Source organism: Diaphorina citri, unplaced genomic scaffold (genome assembly GCF_000475195.1).
Source record: "Diaphorina citri unplaced genomic scaffold, Diaci psyllid genome assembly version 1.1 scaffold676, whole genome shotgun sequence".
Lineage (NCBI taxonomy): Eukaryota > Metazoa > Arthropoda > Insecta > Hemiptera > Psyllidae > Diaphorina > Diaphorina citri.
The window spans coordinates 60,067-79,434 of record NW_007378109.1 but is presented as its reverse complement, the minus strand read 5'-3'; the positions used below and the strand labels follow the sequence as shown (position 1 = coordinate 79,434).

Here is a 19,368-nt window from a genome sequence, read left to right as displayed (position 1 = left end):
CGATAGAAATCCTTTTTTCCTCGAATAGAAAACGGAGAAAATACGCGATAGAAAACCATTTCCTTTAAACATGAATGAGGGTAAGCGATGGAAATGCGCATTTCCCCTCGAAAAGGGGAAAATACGCAATAGAAACCCCTTTTTCTTCGAATAAAAAAAAGCGATCGAACGCTTTTGAAAAGTCTCGAAACGAGCGGAGAATTTCTTTCGTTTAGTTAGGTATCCACCTAATTGGTAGTGAACATGAAAATAAACGATAAAAACCCCTTTTTCCTTCGAATAAACGAGAAAATACACGATAGAAACCCCTTTCCCTTGGAAAACCAGGAAAATATGTGATCGAATGCTTTTGCGAAGTCTAGAAACAGGTGAATTTCTTTCGTTTAGTTAGGTATCCACCTAATTGGTAGTGAACATGAAAATAAACGATAAAAACCCCTTTTTCCTTCGAATAAACTAGAAAATACACGATAGAAACCCCTTTTCCTTGGAAAACCAGGAAAATATGCGATCGAATGCTTTTGCGAAGTTTAGAAACAGGTGAATTTCTTTCGTTTAGTTAGGGATCCACCTGATTGGTAATGAACATGAAAATAAACGATAAAAACCCCTTTTTTCTTCGAATAAACGGAAAAATATGCGATCGAACACTTTTGCAAAGTCTTGAAACGGGCGGAGAAAGTCTTTTGCCCCGAGGGAAAAAGGGTTTTTCCTCGAATTGAGAACGGGGGAATACGCGATAAAACCCCTTTTTTCTTCGAATGAACATGAAAATACGCGATAGAAACCCCCTTTTCTTCGGCATCAACATGAAAATACGCGATCGAACGCTTTTGCAAAGTCTTGAAACGGGCGTAAGGATTTCTTTCACTTTGCGTATGACAGCTGCCAGCAATAGAGAACCATTGGTAACCAGGTTAGTAAGTATAGAGACTTTTACATTCTGACTAGCACCTTTTAGGTTACTCGATATCTTGCTTCACCACGGAAAATAGGTTTTGCAAAGTCTTGAAACGGGCGGAGAAAGTCTTTTGCCCCGAGGGAAAAAGGGTTTTTCCTCGAATTGAAAACGGGGGAATACGCGGTAAAACCCCTTTTTTCTTCGAATAAACGGAAAAATATGCGATCGAACGCTTTTGCAAAGTCTTGAAACGGGCGTAAGGATTTCTTTCTTTTGCCGAGAATGTCTTTCGCCTCCGTTTAGTTAGACATCTACCTGATTGGTAGTGAACATGCTGAGTCCATTGCTATGCATAGCGTCAATCATTTCACTCACATAATTAGCGCTCAGTTTGGATTTCGGCAAAATTCTCTTTTATTGCACAACTAGAACATATTAACTGTATTGTTTTGTACAACGCTTGTGGTACCTGAGATCAATCAATGTGATTTCTCAATTATTTAGCCTTAAGATACCATGGTATCTTAAGGCTAAATACCATGGTATCTTATCTTAAGGCTAAATAATTGAGAAATCACATTGATTTCACTCATATACTTGCCAATATCTACGTCTTCCTCGTCAGAATGGCGAATGAACTCGTGCTGCAACAGGGCGCTGTACTTGGGCCGATCCTTTTCTTCTTTAATCAAACTGAAAAAGAATAGAATAGAATATACATATCTATTTCACTCATATACTTGCCAATATCTACGTCTTCCTCGTCAGAATGGCGAATGAACTCGTGCTGCAACAGGGCGCTGTACTTGGGCCTATCCTTTTCTTCTTTAATCAAACTGAAAAAGAATAGAATAGAATATATGGTAACGGTTATGGTTAACGGTTGAATATATGGTTTGGGGGCACGGTTGGTCCAGTGGTAACGCGCTTGCTTGCCATGCAGAAGGTCCCGGGTTCGAATCCCACCATCGACAAAAAATTGTACTCGTTTTTCGATTGCAAATATTTCAACGGGTTACTTTCTGGTGTTCTCGTGTTGACCCAGCACCTAAATGGGAAGTACTGTGTCTCTTCTCGCCCATCTGATGAGAGGTATACTACGGGATGGACAGTCTTCGACACAGACCACAAGCGTCCAATGTAGCAGTTGTTTCATCGCTACGAAATAAAAACGGCGGTGAAACACTCATCTTTTAAAAAATGAAATAAATATCTTGTTTATCCTGCTCGAATGACACTAAAAAAAAAGGCTAGTAAGAAGAAGATTAATAATAAATAAAAAATAAAGTACGGTTAGGCCAGTGGTAACTTGCTTGCCAAGCAGAAAGTCCTGGATACGAATTCCACCATCGTCGAATAAATAAATATTTGAATTGCAAATATTTCAGTGGGTTACTTTCTGGTGTTCTGATGTTGACCCAGCACCTAAATGGGAGGTGCGTATTATCGCTAATCTGAATAAATATTTGGATTGCAAATATTTCAGTGGGTTACTTTCTGGTGTTCTCATGTTGATCCAGCATCTAAATGGGAGGTGCGTTTTATCGCTAATCTAATGAAGGGCATATTATTGGATGGACATGCTTCAATACAGACCACAAGAATAACAAGATTATGCCTTTTCTCACCCATACAGGATGGACAATAGTAGGGCATGCTACGACATAAAACACCAATTTTTTTTTAATATGCCGTTTTGGCTAAGATCAACAAACGATACAGACCACAAGAATAACAAGATTATGCCTTTTCTCACCCATACAGGATGGACAATAATAGGGCATGCTACGACATAAAACACCAATTTTTCTTCTTCTTCTTCTTCTTCTTCTTCTTCTTCTTCTTCTTTTCTTCTTCTTCTTAATATGCCCTTTTGGCTAAGATCAACAAAGTGTATCTGTTTTTATCAGCTTAATAATGTGACATCTTTTCATCGTGCTGCAACAGGTTGGTTCACTCACCAAGTATTGACAAAATCGATGAATTCCTTAGAGAACACTGTGCTAGAGCTATTGGAAAGACGAGGCGGGTCTCCTTGTACCACCTGTAATTGAGGGAACAAAAATATGTATTAAGATGCGTCCACACATAGTCGACACCGTCCTGATTTCACCGATTTTTTTTTTTTTTTTTTTTTTTTTATTGAACGTTATTTACAGAGGGAAACTATAACAATCAGAGTTATAGTTATGGGTATAGTTATAGTTAACTATAACTATACGGACTATACCTCTATTTTTATAGTTCCCTCTACGAAATCTTGAGGCCGGGGGCCACAAGCGAATTTTATCCTGAACGGATAGGGTTCGTTCTCGGAACGACTGGGTTTCTCCTCTCCTGTCTTCCTTCTCTCTTCGGTTTTAAGACTATAATACGTCCGTTATTACAGCTCCCGCTATCAAACCTCTTAATTTTTCAGGGCTTTTCATCGCGTTGACCAAATATCAAAAGACCAACCACCTACCGATCTAGTGCGAATTTTATCCTGAACGGATAGGGTTCGTTCTCGGAACGACTGGGTTTCTCCTCTCCTGTCTTCCTTCTCTCTTCGGTTTTAAGACAATAATACCTCCGTTATTACAGCTCCCGCTATCAAACCTCTTTAATTTTTCAGTGCTTTTCATCGCGTTGACCAGATATCAAAAGACCAACCACCTACTGATCTAGCAGGCCGCGATTCGATTTCCGCCCGGGGCGAATTTTATCCTGAACGGATAGGGTTCGTTCTCGGAACGGCTGGGTTTCTCCTACATATATCCTGTCTTCTTTCTCTCTTCGATTTCAAGACGATAATACGCAGCCTAGTTAGATTGAAGGGTAGCGCGTTTGCCTTGTAAGCGCTAGGCCGCGATTCGATTCCCGCCCGGGGCGAATTTTATCCTGAACGGATAGGGTTCGTTCTCGGAACTGGGTTTCTCCTCTCCTGTCTTCCTTCTCTCTTCGGTTTAAAGACAATAATACCTCCGTTATTGCAGCTCCCGCTATCGAACCTCTTTAATTTTTTCAGGGCTTTTCATCGCGTTGACCAAATATCAAAAGACCAACCACCTACCGATCTAGCTCTCCTGACCATGATCTATGGAACATTTCCCGCCAGCTATGACGTCACTCTCGAGCAGAAACGGAAACAAAAGCTACCTGCGCACAACATATGCATCAAGCATGATAACGAGGAGACAATACAGGGTGGCCCGTCTGAGACAACTAAGACTTTGCGTATGACAGCTGCCAGCAATAGAGAACCATTGGTAACCAGGTCAGTAAGTGTGACGACTTTTACATTCTGACTAGCACCTTGCAGGTTACTCGATATCTTGCTTCATCACGGAAAATAGGTCATAATTAGCGCTCAGTTTAGATTTCGGCGAAATTCTCTTTTATTGCACAACTAGAACATATTAACTGTATTGTTTTGTACAACGCTTATGGTACCTGAGATCAATCAATGTGATTTCTCAATTATTTAGCCTTAAGATACCATGGTATTTTAAGGCTAAATACCATGGTATCTTAAGGCTAAATAATTGAGAAATCACATTGATAGAACATATTATTTCAGCTTTCTAGGTGTTCGGGTTCTTCATGCCAGTCGCTCACTATCAGGTATCAGGTAAACCTGACTGACGGACTTTTTCAGGCGTACCTGTCAGGTCTACCTTATAGTGAGTGGCTGGCCTTATTATAGGTACCTAACTTACACAATCATTAGTAATGTCATTATTTCCAAGTAATGATGATGAAAAATCAGAAAATCCGGAATTCCATCATTACTAATGATCATGTAAGGTACCTATTAGATTAGTGTGTGAAGGAGTGAATGGTTATCGGTTTCATATCACTCTCGGATGAAGCAATCTGATTGGCTAAACATTTTGAAATCAACCAATCAGTTGAACTCAGTTGAATCAGTTGAACAATTCGATAGTTGAACTTGAAACCTAGTTTCGTCTTAAATGACGGATAACCTCGCGCCCGCAGTGGATCAATGCGCTCCGGCTAAGGGAAACAAAATGGAAAATTACATAAAAATGTAAAGTAATATTTGGGGGGAAAAAAAAGAAAACCTTCGTCCTCTCAAGGAGTTCCTTTTTGGTGTTCTCCTGTTGTCCTAACATTTAAATGGGAAGTATTGTGTCTTTTTTCACCTATCTGATGAGACATACTATGGAATGGGCATGCTACAACACAGATCGCACGCATCTAATGTTCCACTGCTACGAAATAAAAACGGCGGTGAAACAATCATCTTAAAATAATAATAATAAACTCGACCCCTGAAGTTCAAATTAGGAAATCACACTTATCAAGGTTTATATCTACGGTAATGGATTTTTCTCCTTCCTACTTCCTAGCAGTAATGGAGCGTACCTACATACATATCCTCGACAATCGATGACCTGTACAATTGTACATAGCACACTGAATCCAAACCAAATCAGATAATTTCAGAGCCATCTAGATGACGGTCCGCCACCAAAAACTCACCGCCATATAGGGCCGACAGCCGGCGTCCCGGGTCTTGGCTATCGAGTCCACCAGCTGTCCCGAGATGCCGAAATCACAGAGTTTAATAGCGCCCCGTCTGTCCAGTAGGATGTTGGACGGCTTGACGTCCCGATGAATTATCTTGAGCTCCTCCTTCAAATAGTTCAGAGCCTTCACTGTGGCTACCGTCACCTGTGAAGGTAGGAGGGATAGAAGTATTAGTAATGCTTTATTTATACTGTCACCTTCAGAATTTCAAGTCCCACTATAGTACTGTTTTTATGAAGAAACCCGAGCATGCGGTGGTATTATACACAGGGGTTGGGCTTGAAAAACACAAACAATATTATTTTTTCCCTACTGAATGCTTTATTTATACTGTCACCTTCAGAATTTCAAGTCCCACTATAGTACTGATTTTATGAAGAAACCCGAGCATGCGGTGGCATTATACACAGAGGCTGGGCTTGAAAAACACAAACAGAATTATTTTTTTTCTACTTTTTTTAGCCTACCCTAGCTAGCCCTTTGTATAAATACCATCTGAACAAATGGCCTTAAGGTAACTAACGATCAAGCTTGCAGACCAGCATACTTGATCAAGCATCCTGCTTGATCGTCTGTAGCAAGCTTTAGAGAGCATATAACATTATTCTAAGCTTGAAAATACTGACGGTCTAAACAAGGTATATCCTACTGATAGATTATATTATAAATACCATCTGAACAAATGGCCTTAAGGTAACTAACGATCAAGCTTGCAGACCAGCATACTTGATCAAGCATCCTGCTTGATCGCCTGTAGCAAGCTTTAGAGAGCATATTACATTATTCTAAGCTTGAAAAAACTAACGGTCTAAACAAGGTATATCCTACTGATAGATTATATTTTTTCCTTCTACGGTCGGGAATCGAACCCGCGGCCTAGCGCTTACAAGGCAGACGCACTACCAACTAAGCTAACTAGGCTGGCTTCGTAGTTATTGATTTACCTACCAGTATATTTCAAAACGATTTACCTCCGGATCTAGAAGTCGTAGAAGAAAAAGTCCGTAGTTCCTCTTTTCTTTTCAGGTCTTCAAAGTGAAATCGTCGCCTAAATGAGCGTCCAATGGCGGGAATCGAACCCGCGGCCTAGCGCTTACAAGGCAGACGCACTACCAACTAAGCTAACTAGGCTGGCTTCGTAGTTATTGATTTATCAGTATATTTCAAAACGATTTACCTCCGGATCTAGAAGTCGTAGAAGAAAATGTCCGTAGTTCCTCTTTTCTTTTCAGGTCTTCAAAGTGAAATCGTCGCCTAAATGAGCGTCCAAGACATATTTTATCTTTTATTTTATTTTTCCTTTACCATGACCGATTTTAATTTATGATTTATTTATTATTTAATTCATTTATTTCCCACCAGGTTGAATTTACTCAGTGCCTCCAGAGCGAGAGACTTGGCCTCACTAATACAGTCTCGTAGCGCGGAATATAAAAAGGATGCTACCGAGGCTAATCTGAAGATAGTGAAGATGATACATGACAAGCGAAACCAGAAACAAACTGTGATGTTGTGGGAGACTCGGTGGTTGGACCAGGTTCTATTGCCAGGTAAATAAATGCTGCATCAAGTTTCTGAATCCCCAGCGTGTTATCACCGGAGCACTAATCGAACCCGGGACCTCTGGAGTGCAAATTTTCTTTTTAAGTTTAATTTTCCAGGTAAAAGAAAACGGCATGAAGTTCCAATTCTCAGGTATAAACTTAATTCTTCCATCATTTGTAGCTTTTCCCTCTACATTAAGGTAGAAAAACACTACTATCACGTCACGTCACGTGAGCTCATGGAGAGTCAGAAAGATGTAGTTCAAAGTTTTCCCATAATATTGTCACAAGCGAAACCAGAAACAAACTGTGATGTTGTGGGAGACTCGGTGGTTGGACCAGGTTCTATTGCCAGGTAAATAAATGCTGCATTATGTTTCTGAATCCCCAGCGTGTTATCACCGGAGCACTAATCGAACCCGGGAACTCTGGAGTGCAAATTTTCTTTTTAAGTTTAATTTTCCAGGTAAAAGAAAACGGCATGAACTTCCAATTCCCAGGTATAAACTTAATTCTTCCATCATTTGTAGCTTTTCCCTCTACAACTACCTGAAAATGGCTACTTAGTCTGTGGCGTATAATATCTTACAAGCGAAACCAGAAACAAACTGTGATGTTGTGGGAGACTCGGTGGTTGGACCAGGTTCTATTGCCAGGTAAATAAATGCTGCATTAAGTTTAATTTTCCAGGTAAAAGAAAACGGCATGAAGTTCCAATTCCCAGGTATGAACTTGATTCTTCCATCATTTGTAGCTTTTCCCTCTACAACTACCTGAAAATGGCTACTTGGTCTGTGGCGTATAATATCTCTAGTAGCGCTGTCAAACTTTTTTGACTAGGCGGGGCGGAGCGCTACCGCACTCATTAATGGAACCCCTCTTTTTCAAGTTTGAAAGACCAGTTTTGCTAATTTTCTCGATATTTTAAAGCTAAACAGGTAAGAAAATGAGAAATTCAAATAAAAGGAAGCTGGTGTGATATCACACAGAGAGAAATTCAAGATCAACACAACTTTTACTCCAAAAATCTCATCTAATAGATTTCTCATCAAAATGTATGTACATCAACATGGTTATACATATTTCTTCTTTTTTGTTCCGAACATTTTAGACATTGAACGATATTCCCCTCAGATTTGGGTTTTCCTACCCAATTGGAGGCTTTTCGAAGCCGAATTTCATAATCCTCCACTTCAGAATTTTTTGGTTCTTTCCACATCACATGCCTTCAGGCACACTCCATTTGTCAAGGGTCTAGGTGTAGTGTGTACCTTGCCCTTGGGATCAATTTAATTTGAAGGGTTAGGCGGTTAAGGAAGCCTAGCTTACATTATGAAACACGCCTCTGTTGATATCATTATCACCTAGAGACGAGATATAGTGAATTAGTGATATCCCTGAAATCAGACAAAATACACTATCTTTACTTCTTCCTTGCTTTTCCACAGGAAAGTATGGAGCGTGAGAACGAAAAACGGAACGCAGCCAAGCCGGTAAGAACACCTTTGCTGCCACAGGATTGCTAAGTTAACACCTTTAATGCCAGAGGTTTTTTTGGTTGGTTAATTCTCACGGCTTGCATAATTTTTATATAATATTCGTCTAAAATAGTTTTCAGCGTGGAGGAAGAAGGGACAATGGAGGGGGGTGCATACAAACAAAACGGAGCCTATGTTGGTGAATCACTTAATATTTTCGGTAAATTTTAAGTTAGGGGTCGAATGGATTGGAAATTTGAACACATTGCTGCCACAGGATTGCTAAGTTAACACCTTTAATGCCAGAGGTTTTTTTGGTTGGTTAATTCTCACGGCTTGGATAATTTTTATATAATATTCGTCTAAAATAGTTTTCAGCGTGGAGGAAGAAGGGAGAATGGAGGGGGGTGCATACAAACAAAACGTAGCCTATGTTGGTGAATCAGTTATTATTTTCGGTAAATTTTAAGTCAAATGGATTGGAAATTTGAACACATCACATGCCTTCAGGCACACTCCATTTGTCAAGGGTCTAGGTGTAGTTTCGTCTAAAATAGTTTTCAGCGTGGAGGAAGAAGGGACAATGGAGGGGGGTGCATACAAACAAAACGGAGCCTATGTTGGTGAATCATTTATTATTTTCGGTAAATTATAAGTTAGGGGTCGAATGGATTGGAAATTTGAACACATCACATGCCTTCAGGCACACTCCATTTGTCAAGGGTCTAGGTGTACCTTCCCCTTGGGATCAATTTAATTTGAAGGGTTAGGCGGTTAAGGAAGCCTAGCTTACATTATGAAACACGCCTCTGTTGATATCATTATCACCTAGAGACGAGATATAGTGAATTAGTGATATCCCTGAAATCAGACAAAATACACTATCTTTACTTCTTCCTTGCTTTTCCACAGGAAAGTATGGAGCGAGAGAACGAAAAACGGAACGCAGCCAAACTCGCGCAGCTCAACAAAGCGCAGGAGTTGCGCAAACTCAACGAAACGCACGCGCAACAAGTGCTGATCGACCAAATCGAACAACAGAAACGGCACTGCGCGGATCGGACACGCCAGAAATTGGCAGAGATAGAAACGTGGAAACAAATACGCGCCGAGATCAAGGAGGAAGAGGAGAGGGAGAAAATGCGGAAGACCATGGAACGGGAGAAATATTTGACTTCACTGAGGCAACAGATTGAGTTCAAACAGCACCGGAACCCGTGCTGATTAAGTATCGGAAGACAGCAGGGGAGTGAGAAAAATATAGATGTTGTTGTTGTTGTAGCGGCTTTAGCTACAACCGAAAGGTGAAGACAAAATAGAGAAAATATCTCTTCTATCAGCCATACACCAGATTGATGGTCTCTAGCCATGTTTAATAGGCTCGTCCTGAACCGCAGTCAACCATTGTGAGAAATGCGGAAGACCATGGAACGGGAGAAATATTTGACTTCACTGAGGCAACAGATTGAGTTCAAACAGCACCGGAACCCGTGCTGATTGAGTATCGGAAGATAGCAGGGGAGTGAGGAAAATATACCTAGATGTTGTTGTTGTTGTTGTTGTTGTAGCGGCTTTAGCTACAACCGAAAGGTGATGACAAAATAGAGAAAATATCTCTTCTATCAGCCATACACCAGATTGATGGTCTTTAGCCATGTTTAATAGGCTCGTCCTGAACCGTAGTCAACCATTGTGAGGACTTGTGCTTGTTCTTTTCAAGCAGAGAGAGCCCTTCGAAACTATAAGCTGGCTAGGCTGGTTAGGGTTAGCTGTTCCTTGTTTATGGTCGCACAGCCAGTAACTAGTCTACTCTCTGTTTAACGTCCCCTAGCTACCTAGACAAAGACTTATAGACAAAATCCTTCAATTCCGGCGACCCCTGGGATCAAACCCCCACTCACCTCTTTGAAGAGAGCACCATAGAACTGCACAATATAGGGACACTCGTTAGATTTCATCACCACATCCAGATCCATGAGAAGTTGCCTCTGGTCCTTCTCGTCCACCGTGGAGCGAATCCTCTGCAACACAACTAGATAAGGGAGGTATGGTTTTCCTCTTTTTCATTTTCTTCCACTTCCTTTAGAGCTAGAAACAGATTTTGAAAACAATACAGATAGGTAAGTGGAAATAGTCACCGATGTACTGACATCACCTGGCGAGATAAGAACTGTTATCAATCAACCTGCATTCACTGCAACACAATAGACAGGTTGAGGGTTCGAGTCTCCCGTTTGCCAGAATAAAAACAAGAAATCAATCTAATATAACCTTTGTTCGAGCAGAAACGGAAACAAAAGCTACCTGCGCACAACATATGCATCAAGCATGATAACGAGGAGACAATACAGGGTGGCCCGTCTGAAACAACTAAGACTTTGCGTATGACAGCTGCCAGCAATAGAGAACCATTGGTAACCAGGTTAGTAAGTATAGAGACTTTTACATTCTGACTAGCACCTTGTAGGTTACTCGATATCTTGCTTCACCACGGAAAATTGGTCATAATTAGCGCTCAGTTTGGATTTCGGCAAAATTCTCTTTTATTGCACAACTAGAACATATTAACTGTATTGTTTTGTACAACGCTTATATGGTACCTGAGATCAATCAATGTGATTTCTCAATTATTTAGCCTTAAGGTACCATGGTATCTTAAGGCTAGATAATTGAGAAATCATATTGATAGAACATATTATTTCAGCTTTCTAGGTGTTCGGGTTCTTAATGCCAATCACTCATTATCAGGTATCAGGTAGACTTGACTGACGGACTTTTTCAGGCGTACCTGTCAGGTCTACCTTATAGTGAGTGGCTGGTCTTATTATAGCCTATTATAGGTACCTTACATAATCATTAGTAATGTCATTATTTCCAAGTAATGATGATGAAAAATCAGAAAATCCGGAATTCCATCATTAGTAATGACATTACTAATGATCATGTAAGGTACCTATTAGATTAGTGTGTGAAGGAGTGAATGGTTATCGGTTTCATATCACTTTCGGATGAAGCAATCTGACTGGCTTAACATTTTGAAATCAACCAATCAGATTCCACAATTCGAGAGTTGAACTTGAAACCTAGTTTCGTCTTCAATGACGAGTTACAGTTCCCTCTGTCAAACGTCAAACTTCTTAAAAAATATATAAAAAAAATAAAAAAATAACTACGAAGGACAAATAATCGAAACTATTATCTTTCCTATCCTCATTCAAAAATGAATGATGGTAAACAGACCGAAATGCTTGTCTTTGGATTGAGGTTGCTGAGAATTTTCCCCTTCAATGATTCAAACCCACGTTCTCTAGCTTAGGTTTTAGATTTAGGTTCATAACTACGAAGGACAAATAATCGAAACTATTATCTTTCCTATCCTCATTCAAAAATGAATGATAGTAAACAGACCGAAATGCTTGTCTTTGGATTGAGGTTGCTGAGAATTTTCCCCTTCAATGATTCAAACCCACGTTCTCCAGCTTAGGTTTTAGGTTTTGGTTTAAGATTTTGTACTTTTATTTTGAATAATTTTAATGTACTTACCTCTTTAAGTCTTCCTGAAGGTGAAGCTCATTCAGGAACAAAGTCAATGGGAGAGAGAGCTGAGTGATAAACTGGGACAGCAGGAGGCTCAGAAACAAGAAGGAGAAGAGGAGATAGAGAGATTGAAATGTAAACTACAGGATTTGCAACATCAGTACGCGAAACAGGAGGAAGATGTGAAGAGAGAACTGGTCAAGAAGCAGTTTGGATTTCGGCAAAATTCTCTTTTATTGCACAACTAGAACACATCTTCCTCCTGTTTCGCGTACTGATGTTGCAAATCCTGTAGTTTACATTTCAATCTCTCTATCTCCTCTTCTTCTTCTTGTTTCTGAGCCTCCTGCTGTCCCAGTTTATCACTCAGCTCTCTCTCCCATTGACTTTGCTCCTGAATGAGCTTCACCTTCAGCTTTTGTTTCCTTTGAATTTTTTGTACAATGCTTATGGTACCTGAGATCAATCAATGTGATTTCTCAATTATTTAGCCTTAAGATACCATGGTATCTTAAGGCTAAAAAATTGAGAAATACCATGGTATCTTAAGGCTAAATAATTAAGAAATCACATTGATAGAACATATTATTGATAGAACATATTATTTCAGCTTTCTAGGTGTTCGGGTTCTTAATGCCAGCGACTCACTCAGGTATCAGGTAGACCTGACTGACGGACTTTTTCAGCCGTACCTGTCAGGTCTACCTCATAGTGAGTGGCTGGCCTTATTATAGGTACCTTACACAATCATTAGTAATGTCATTATTTCCAAGTAATGATGATGAAAAATTACATGATCCGGAATTACATGATCATTAGTAATAATGACATTACTCGACGTTCCTGTACATGTAAGGTACCTATTAGATTAGTGTGTGAAGGAGTGAATGGTTATCGGTTTCATATCACTCTCGGATGAAGCAATCTGACTGGCTAAACATTTTGAAATCAACCAATCAGATTCCACAATTCGAGAGTTGAACTTGAAACCTAGTTTCGTTTTCAATGACGACCTCAGAAATTATTCTATTCTTACTTTTTATTCAATTCCCTGCAACACAATAGACAGGTTGAGGGTTCGAGTCTCCCGTTTGCCAGAATAAAAACAAGAAATCAATCTAATATAACCTTTGTTTACTTACTCCCTAAATGGCCTAAATCATCAACTACACCAAGGTTAGCTTGGTTGGTAGCGCTTCTGCCTTGTAAGTGCTAGCCTTTGTTTACTTACTCCCTAAATGGCCTAAATCATCAACTACACCAAGGTTAGCTTGGTTGGTAGCGCTTCTGCCTTGTAAGTGCTATGCTAAGCCGCGGGTTCGATTCCTGCCCGGGGCGGATTTTATCCTGATGTTCGTTCTCGGAACGTTTGATTTTCTCCTATCCTTCTTTCTTCGATTTCGGGACGATAAGACCTTAGCAGTTACAGTTCCCTCTGGCAAACCTCTTTGTGTGAAGGAGTGAATGGTTATCGGTTTCATATCACTCTCGGATGAAGCAATCTGATTGGCTAAACATTTTGAAATCAACCAATCAGATTCCACAATTCGAGAGTTGAACTTGAAACCTAGTTTCGTCTTAAATGACGGCCTCGGAAATTATTCTATTCGCTAGGCCGCGGGTTCGATTCCTGCCCGGGGCGGATTTTATCCTGATGTTCGTTCTCGGAACGTTTGATTTTCTCCTATCCTTCTTTCGGTACGATAAGACCTTAGCAGTTACAGTTCCCTCTGGCAAACCTCTTAAAAAAAATCCCCAAGATAAGTAAATAATTAAGCTTTCTTATATTAAAATAAAGAATTACCTTGACTGCCATAACAGTATCACTGCTCCGGTGAATCATCTTGTTGACCGTACCAAAGCCACCACGACCTATTTCACCCAGATCTTGCAGGTCTTCAGATGTGAAGTCATACACTGTGTCTGGAGACAGTTTCAGCTTCCCTGACGATTGTATACTTTGACACATTTTGAGTCGACTACTACTATCCCTGTAAGAGGAAATCATACAATTCAATAGTCTGGCTGGGGGACTTTAATCAGGGAGTATACCAGCCTGAATTTCCCTTGCTAAAGAAATAAATAGCAAAGGTTGAGTGCAAGGGCATCCACTCGTAAAATTTGTAGCCAAAACCAAATGTCAGCACAAAGCAATCACCCTAGTTAGGGCTGATTGAGAGGATGACGGAAAAACGCTGACCCCTGCAGTACACAGGAAAAGGCGAAGAGGAATGATAAAATTACATATCTAGATTGGGATTGAACCCACGCCCTCCTTATTTACCAGACGAGTGTCTTAACGACGTACCCTCATATTCTAGGATAAAATTCGCCTCAGGCGGGATTCGAACCCACACAACTAACTTTGAAACTTACCAACTTTTTTTTTTATTGTTGTACCTACCTTGGAACTGCTTTCGCATTACTTCAAGGCACATTCTTTTACATCCACACCTTTCCAAGAACGGAAAATTTTGGTCAGAAAATATCTGCCCTGGCCAGGATTCGAACCCACACAACCTACTTAGAAACTTACTTATTGCACTTATCACTAGTCACAGATGTGAGATCAGGCGGGTTGGTGGGAGGGTGGGGTGAGGGCAAAGACACATTTGTTCGGTGGTTGTTAGATTGTTGTAGGATGACATCGTTGTTGACTATGTTCTCCGGTTGAACGCTGGTGGACAAAAATAAAAACAGTGTTAAACTAGAAATACACTACTATCTGGCCAGCCTAGTTAGCTTGGTTGGTAGCGCGTCTACCTTGTAAGCGCTAGGCTACGGGTTCGATTCTCGCCCGTGGCGGATTTTATCCTGATGGGATAATGTTTCCAAAGACACATTTGTTCGGTGGTTGTTAGATTGTTGTAGGATGACATCGTTGTTGACTATGTTCTCCGGTTGAGCCCTGGTGGACAAACATAAAAACAGTGTTAAACTAGAAATACACTACAATCTGGCCAGCCTAGTTAGCTTGGTTGGTAGCGCGTCTACCTTGTAAGCGCTAGGCTACGGGTTCAATTCTCGCCCGTGGCGGATTTTATCCTGATGGGATAATGTTTGTTCTCGGCTTCTCCAAACGGCTGGCTTTTTCCTTTTCTGTCTTCCTTCTCTCTTCGATTTCGGGACGATAAGACCTTAGCAGTTACAGTTAAGTACCTCTGTCAAACCTCTTGAAAAAAAAAACTCACTCCGAAAATCTCATCTAATAGATTTCTCATCAAAATGTATGTACATCAACATGGTTATACATATTTCTTCTTTTTTGTTCCGAAAATTTTAGACATTGAACGATATTCCTCACGTCACGTCACGTGAGCTCATGGAGAGTCAGAAAGATGTAGTTCAAAGTTTTCCCATAATATTGTAAAAAAAACACTACTATCACGTCACGTCACGTGAGCTCATGGGGAGTCAGAAAGATGTAGTTCAAAGTTTTCCCATAATATTGTAGGTGATTTCGTTCAGGACAGCCACACTACTATCACGGGAGCTCACGTGACGTGATGGTCTGATGGTAGTGTGTTTTTTACTTTTAGAGTTGATGAAACATTGGTAATCTTAGAAAAGCTTATCCTAAACAGATAAGGCTTGTTATGTCTTCTTTCTCTCAATTTCGGGATGATAAGACCTCTATTTTTACAGTTTTCTATCTCAAACCTCTTGAAATAACGAAAGAAAAAACCTATAATATAGGGATCTGACGTCATTCTATTGTACAGAGATATCAAGTACTTGATAAGTCACTAATTACAATTACAATAGCTCACTATAATAATATATCAATTAATTAGTAGTGGCCAAAATAACGAAAGAAAAAACCTATAATATAGGGATCTGACGTCATTCTATTGTACAGAGATATCAAGTACTTGATAAGTCACTAATTACAGTTACAATAGCTCACTATAATAATATATCAATTAATTAGTAGTGGCCAGAACAGCAATGAAAAAAGAGGCTTCCTAAGTTCAAGTAAAAAATATTCATAGACCGAAATTGCAAATTGTATATCAAAATCAGATTTGAAAATTTTCGACTCTATTTGTTTTAGCTGTAGGAAAATTTTAAAAAGTAAACTAGAAACGTGTGTAAAACTGTCATTGCCAACCACAAGCAAAAAAAGAAAAAGTAGATATTAAGGAATATAGTACCATCCATCTATTGGTTCAGATTTTGCCCTTCAGAAGTCCACAGAACAAGATTAGAAAACATCAAAGATAAACAAACTTGAGATTTTCTGGACTGGGTGAGCTACAAAATGTCTTGCTGCCCGCAGGAAATTTCCCTGTATGACTATGTCACATTCAATCAGTTCCGTGAACTCCGGGAAATGGTACACCTCCTGTGTTGCAACTGGTCTCTTTTCTGGCTCTTCCTAATCCTACTTAGCTTATACAGCTATCTGGTTCTCCTGGGCTTCAACTTTCTAGCTAAGAATATCCACATTGATGCCTTGTCGTTTAGCCAAGCATCTGGGTGGTGTCAGTACTCGTCTAGTGGTGGGTTTGATTTGGCTGAGATGATCTTTCAATTGTTTTTCTCAGGCTCGTAGGAGGTGTTTGGAGATGAAAATAAATGTATAATTTTGTGTTTTGTTTGTAATTTTGTGAATGTGAATAGAAATAATAAAACACCCCAATAACTTTCAACTTCTAAGGTCATAAATTAGCCTTTATACTATCTCAAGGGATTTCAACCAAGCTCCACAATTTGTTGGACTCATAGAAATACATCTAGAAAGCAGTGTGAGTGGTATTTTGTGATTTTACTTACACATATGATGGAAATCCCAATGCATTGTTGGAAAATGGTATAGAGGAATTGGACGCAAATTGTAGCTCCAACTGTTTCAACTGTCTGCGCTTTTCAGCTGAAATAGAGAAAAAGGATAAAATTCAAAGGTAGAAATGTAGGTAGGTAGAATGAAAATTAGTAGGTGCACTGGGAAGTAATACAGTTTAATTCATAGATTTGTTTAAGCTTAACCCAACCTATATATCTGTTTGACCCTACACCTTAGCCTCGGAGTGGGCTTTTTGTGTACAACATGAAGTTTGACAGGTGGACCTGATCAGGTGTACCTGTCAGTTCTACTTTTAAGCTTAACCCAACCTATATATCTGTTTGACCCTACACCTTAGCCTCGGAGTGGGCTTTTTGTGTACAACATAAAGTTTGACAGGTGGACCTGATCAGGTTAAGCTTAACCCAACCTATATATCTGTTTGACCCTACACCTTAGCCTCGGAGTGGGCTTTTTGTGTACAACATAAAGTTTGACAGGTGAACCTGATCAGGTGTACCTGTCAGTTCTACTTGATAGTGAGTGGCTGGCCTTGAATTAATTGGAAAGAGACATAGACAGGAGAGAGAGAGAGAAACTTACCTGCTTTCTCATTGATGGATTGTTCTGACGGAAGAACGGTTCTACTTGATAGTGAGTGGCTGGCCTTGAATTAATTGGAAAGAGACATAGACAGGAGAGAGAGAGAAACTTACCTGCTTTCTCATTGATGGATTGTTCTGACGGAAGAACAAATCGGTTTGGTCTACTGGGACCTGAAAGATAAAGACCAATGATAGGCATATCTATGAGGGGAGGAGGTTTTACATGGTTCCTAAGTCTAAAAATCAAATATCCCCTCTGAAAATTAATGAAGCTAAAATCATCAAAAATATGATATGAAGTTAAAATCATCAGAAAGTCTCTGAATAGAAATATTAATGAGTACAGGTAAAACTGGCAAACAATTTAATTTTTTTTTTAAAAAAACTTTTTTTCTATCAAGTCAGTTGTGAAATTTACATCTCACAGAACCACGTAACTGATATTTCAACATATTAATTCACCTTTTCGGTTTAAATCCATGATACCTTTCTGTTCCAACTTCAAAATCACTCAGCTTTATCTAAATATCCCCTCTGAAAATTAATGAAGCTAAAATCATCAAAAATATGATATGAAGTTAAAATCATCAGAAAGTCTCTGAATAGAAATAATAATGAGTACAGGTAAAACTGGCAAACAATTTAATTTTTTTTTTAAAAAAACTTTTTTTCTATCAAGTCAGTTGTGAAATTTACATCTCACAGAACCACGTAACTGATATTTCAACATATTAATTCACCTTTTCGGTTTAAATCCATGATACCTTTCTGTTCCAACTTCAAAATCACTCAGCTTTATGTTTGAGTTGGTAGCACGGATATAAAACTGACACTATGTTTCAATAATCAATTGTTTTTATAATGAACTAGGGTGATTCATCTTTAAGACAGGATAACAGTTAATCAGTAGAACCTCAATATTTCAAATTCCATATTTTCAACTCCAAAGTCCATTTAGGTACATAAGTACTGATTTTCTTTAATCACGATCGAATAAACTACGGGCTAAAAAATTCCCGGAGGGACGGACCCAGCTTGTTTTCTATCTTTCAAAGGATATCCTATCTTATCAGAGGAAAAGATCATGGAAAATGATCATTTCAACTACCCCCAGTCCCAATTGGTTGAAATAGGTAATTGAGGTTCTACTGTACTTTAAATCAAACTGTAACTATTTTAAAGATGATCCATTTCACTAGTTATCAAAAGCTGAATTCTTGAGACTAGATAAGGGAGGTATGGTTTTCCTCTTTTTCATTTTCTTCCACTTCCTTTAGAGCTAGAAACAGATTTTGAAAACAATACAGATAAGTGGAAATAGTCACCGATGTACTGACATCACCTGGCGAGATAAGAACTGTTATCAATCAACCTGCATTCTCTGATAAGACCTATCAATAAAATTATTAGTGACAGATGATTTTTTGGCAGAAGTGGTTTCAGTTGCCCTGTTTCCTGGAGCTGGGTGTTTCTTTTTTCCACTTACCTTGATTTCCAGCCATTGTTAAAGTGTTTCATTAATGTTCATAGTTTTAATTACTGCAGCAAATAGAAAGAAAATGGTGTCTGGTGTGACTCTCGAGGAAAATCCTGACTTTTCCAATTTTCTGCAGGAAAACCACAAAATTTACATGAAAATTGAAAATGAAATAAATGAAAAACAGAAACAGAAAAACGAAAAACACAGAAAGAAAATGGTGTCTGGTGTGACTCTCGAGGAAAATCCTGACTTTTCCAACTTTCTGCAGGAAAACCACAAAATTTACATGAAAAATGAAAATTGAAAATGAAAAACAGAAAAACGAAAATGAAAAAAATATCGAAATATCGAAATGAAAAATCGATTATCGAAAGTCGAGTTGATTAATCGAATATTTTGTTCGACTATTCGCATTGTTAAAGTGTTTCATTAATGTTCATAGTTTTAATTACTGCAGCAAATAGAAAGAAAATGGTGTCTGGTGTGACTCTCGAGGAAATTCCT

The 19,368-nt window shown here is 39.2% G+C and overlaps 2 protein-coding genes across 3 annotated transcripts; one reads left to right on the top strand and one right to left on the bottom strand.

Annotated features, from left to right (window-relative positions):
- Positions 1-41: 41 nt before the first annotated feature.
- Positions 42-18,711, bottom strand: LOC103511116 (dual specificity mitogen-activated protein kinase kinase 4-like). The gene is made up of 17 exons (XM_026824974.1): positions 18,539-18,711; positions 18,125-18,264; positions 17,496-17,555; positions 16,770-16,866; positions 14,530-14,670; positions 13,798-13,984; positions 10,358-10,477; positions 9,250-9,284; positions 6,808-6,890; positions 5,387-5,631; positions 4,785-4,897; positions 4,113-4,218; positions 2,863-2,945; positions 1,627-1,737; positions 1,486-1,594; positions 1,163-1,267; positions 42-859 (listed from the first exon to the last, which is right to left on the bottom strand). The coding sequence occupies exons 2-16, from the start codon at positions 18,141-18,143 to the stop codon at positions 1,205-1,207; spliced, it is 1,572 nt and encodes a 523-aa protein (XP_026680775.1). The 5' UTR covers positions 18,144-18,264; positions 18,539-18,711; the 3' UTR covers positions 42-859; positions 1,163-1,204.
- On the top strand, positions 9,374-10,019 carry LOC113468210. Of its 2 annotated transcripts, none has more exons than XM_026824979.1 (2): positions 9,374-9,607; positions 9,881-10,019. In XM_026824979.1, exons 1-2 carry the CDS (start codon positions 9,375-9,377, stop codon positions 9,951-9,953), a joined length of 306 nt encoding a protein of 101 aa, XP_026680780.1. In that variant the 5' UTR covers position 9,374; the 3' UTR covers positions 9,954-10,019. The 2 variants fall into 2 exon arrangements, with proteins under 2 accessions (XP_026680780.1, XP_026680779.1); XM_026824978.1 differs by having other exon boundaries at positions 9,374-9,647; positions 9,921-10,001.
- Positions 18,712-19,368: the final 657 nt, after the last annotated feature.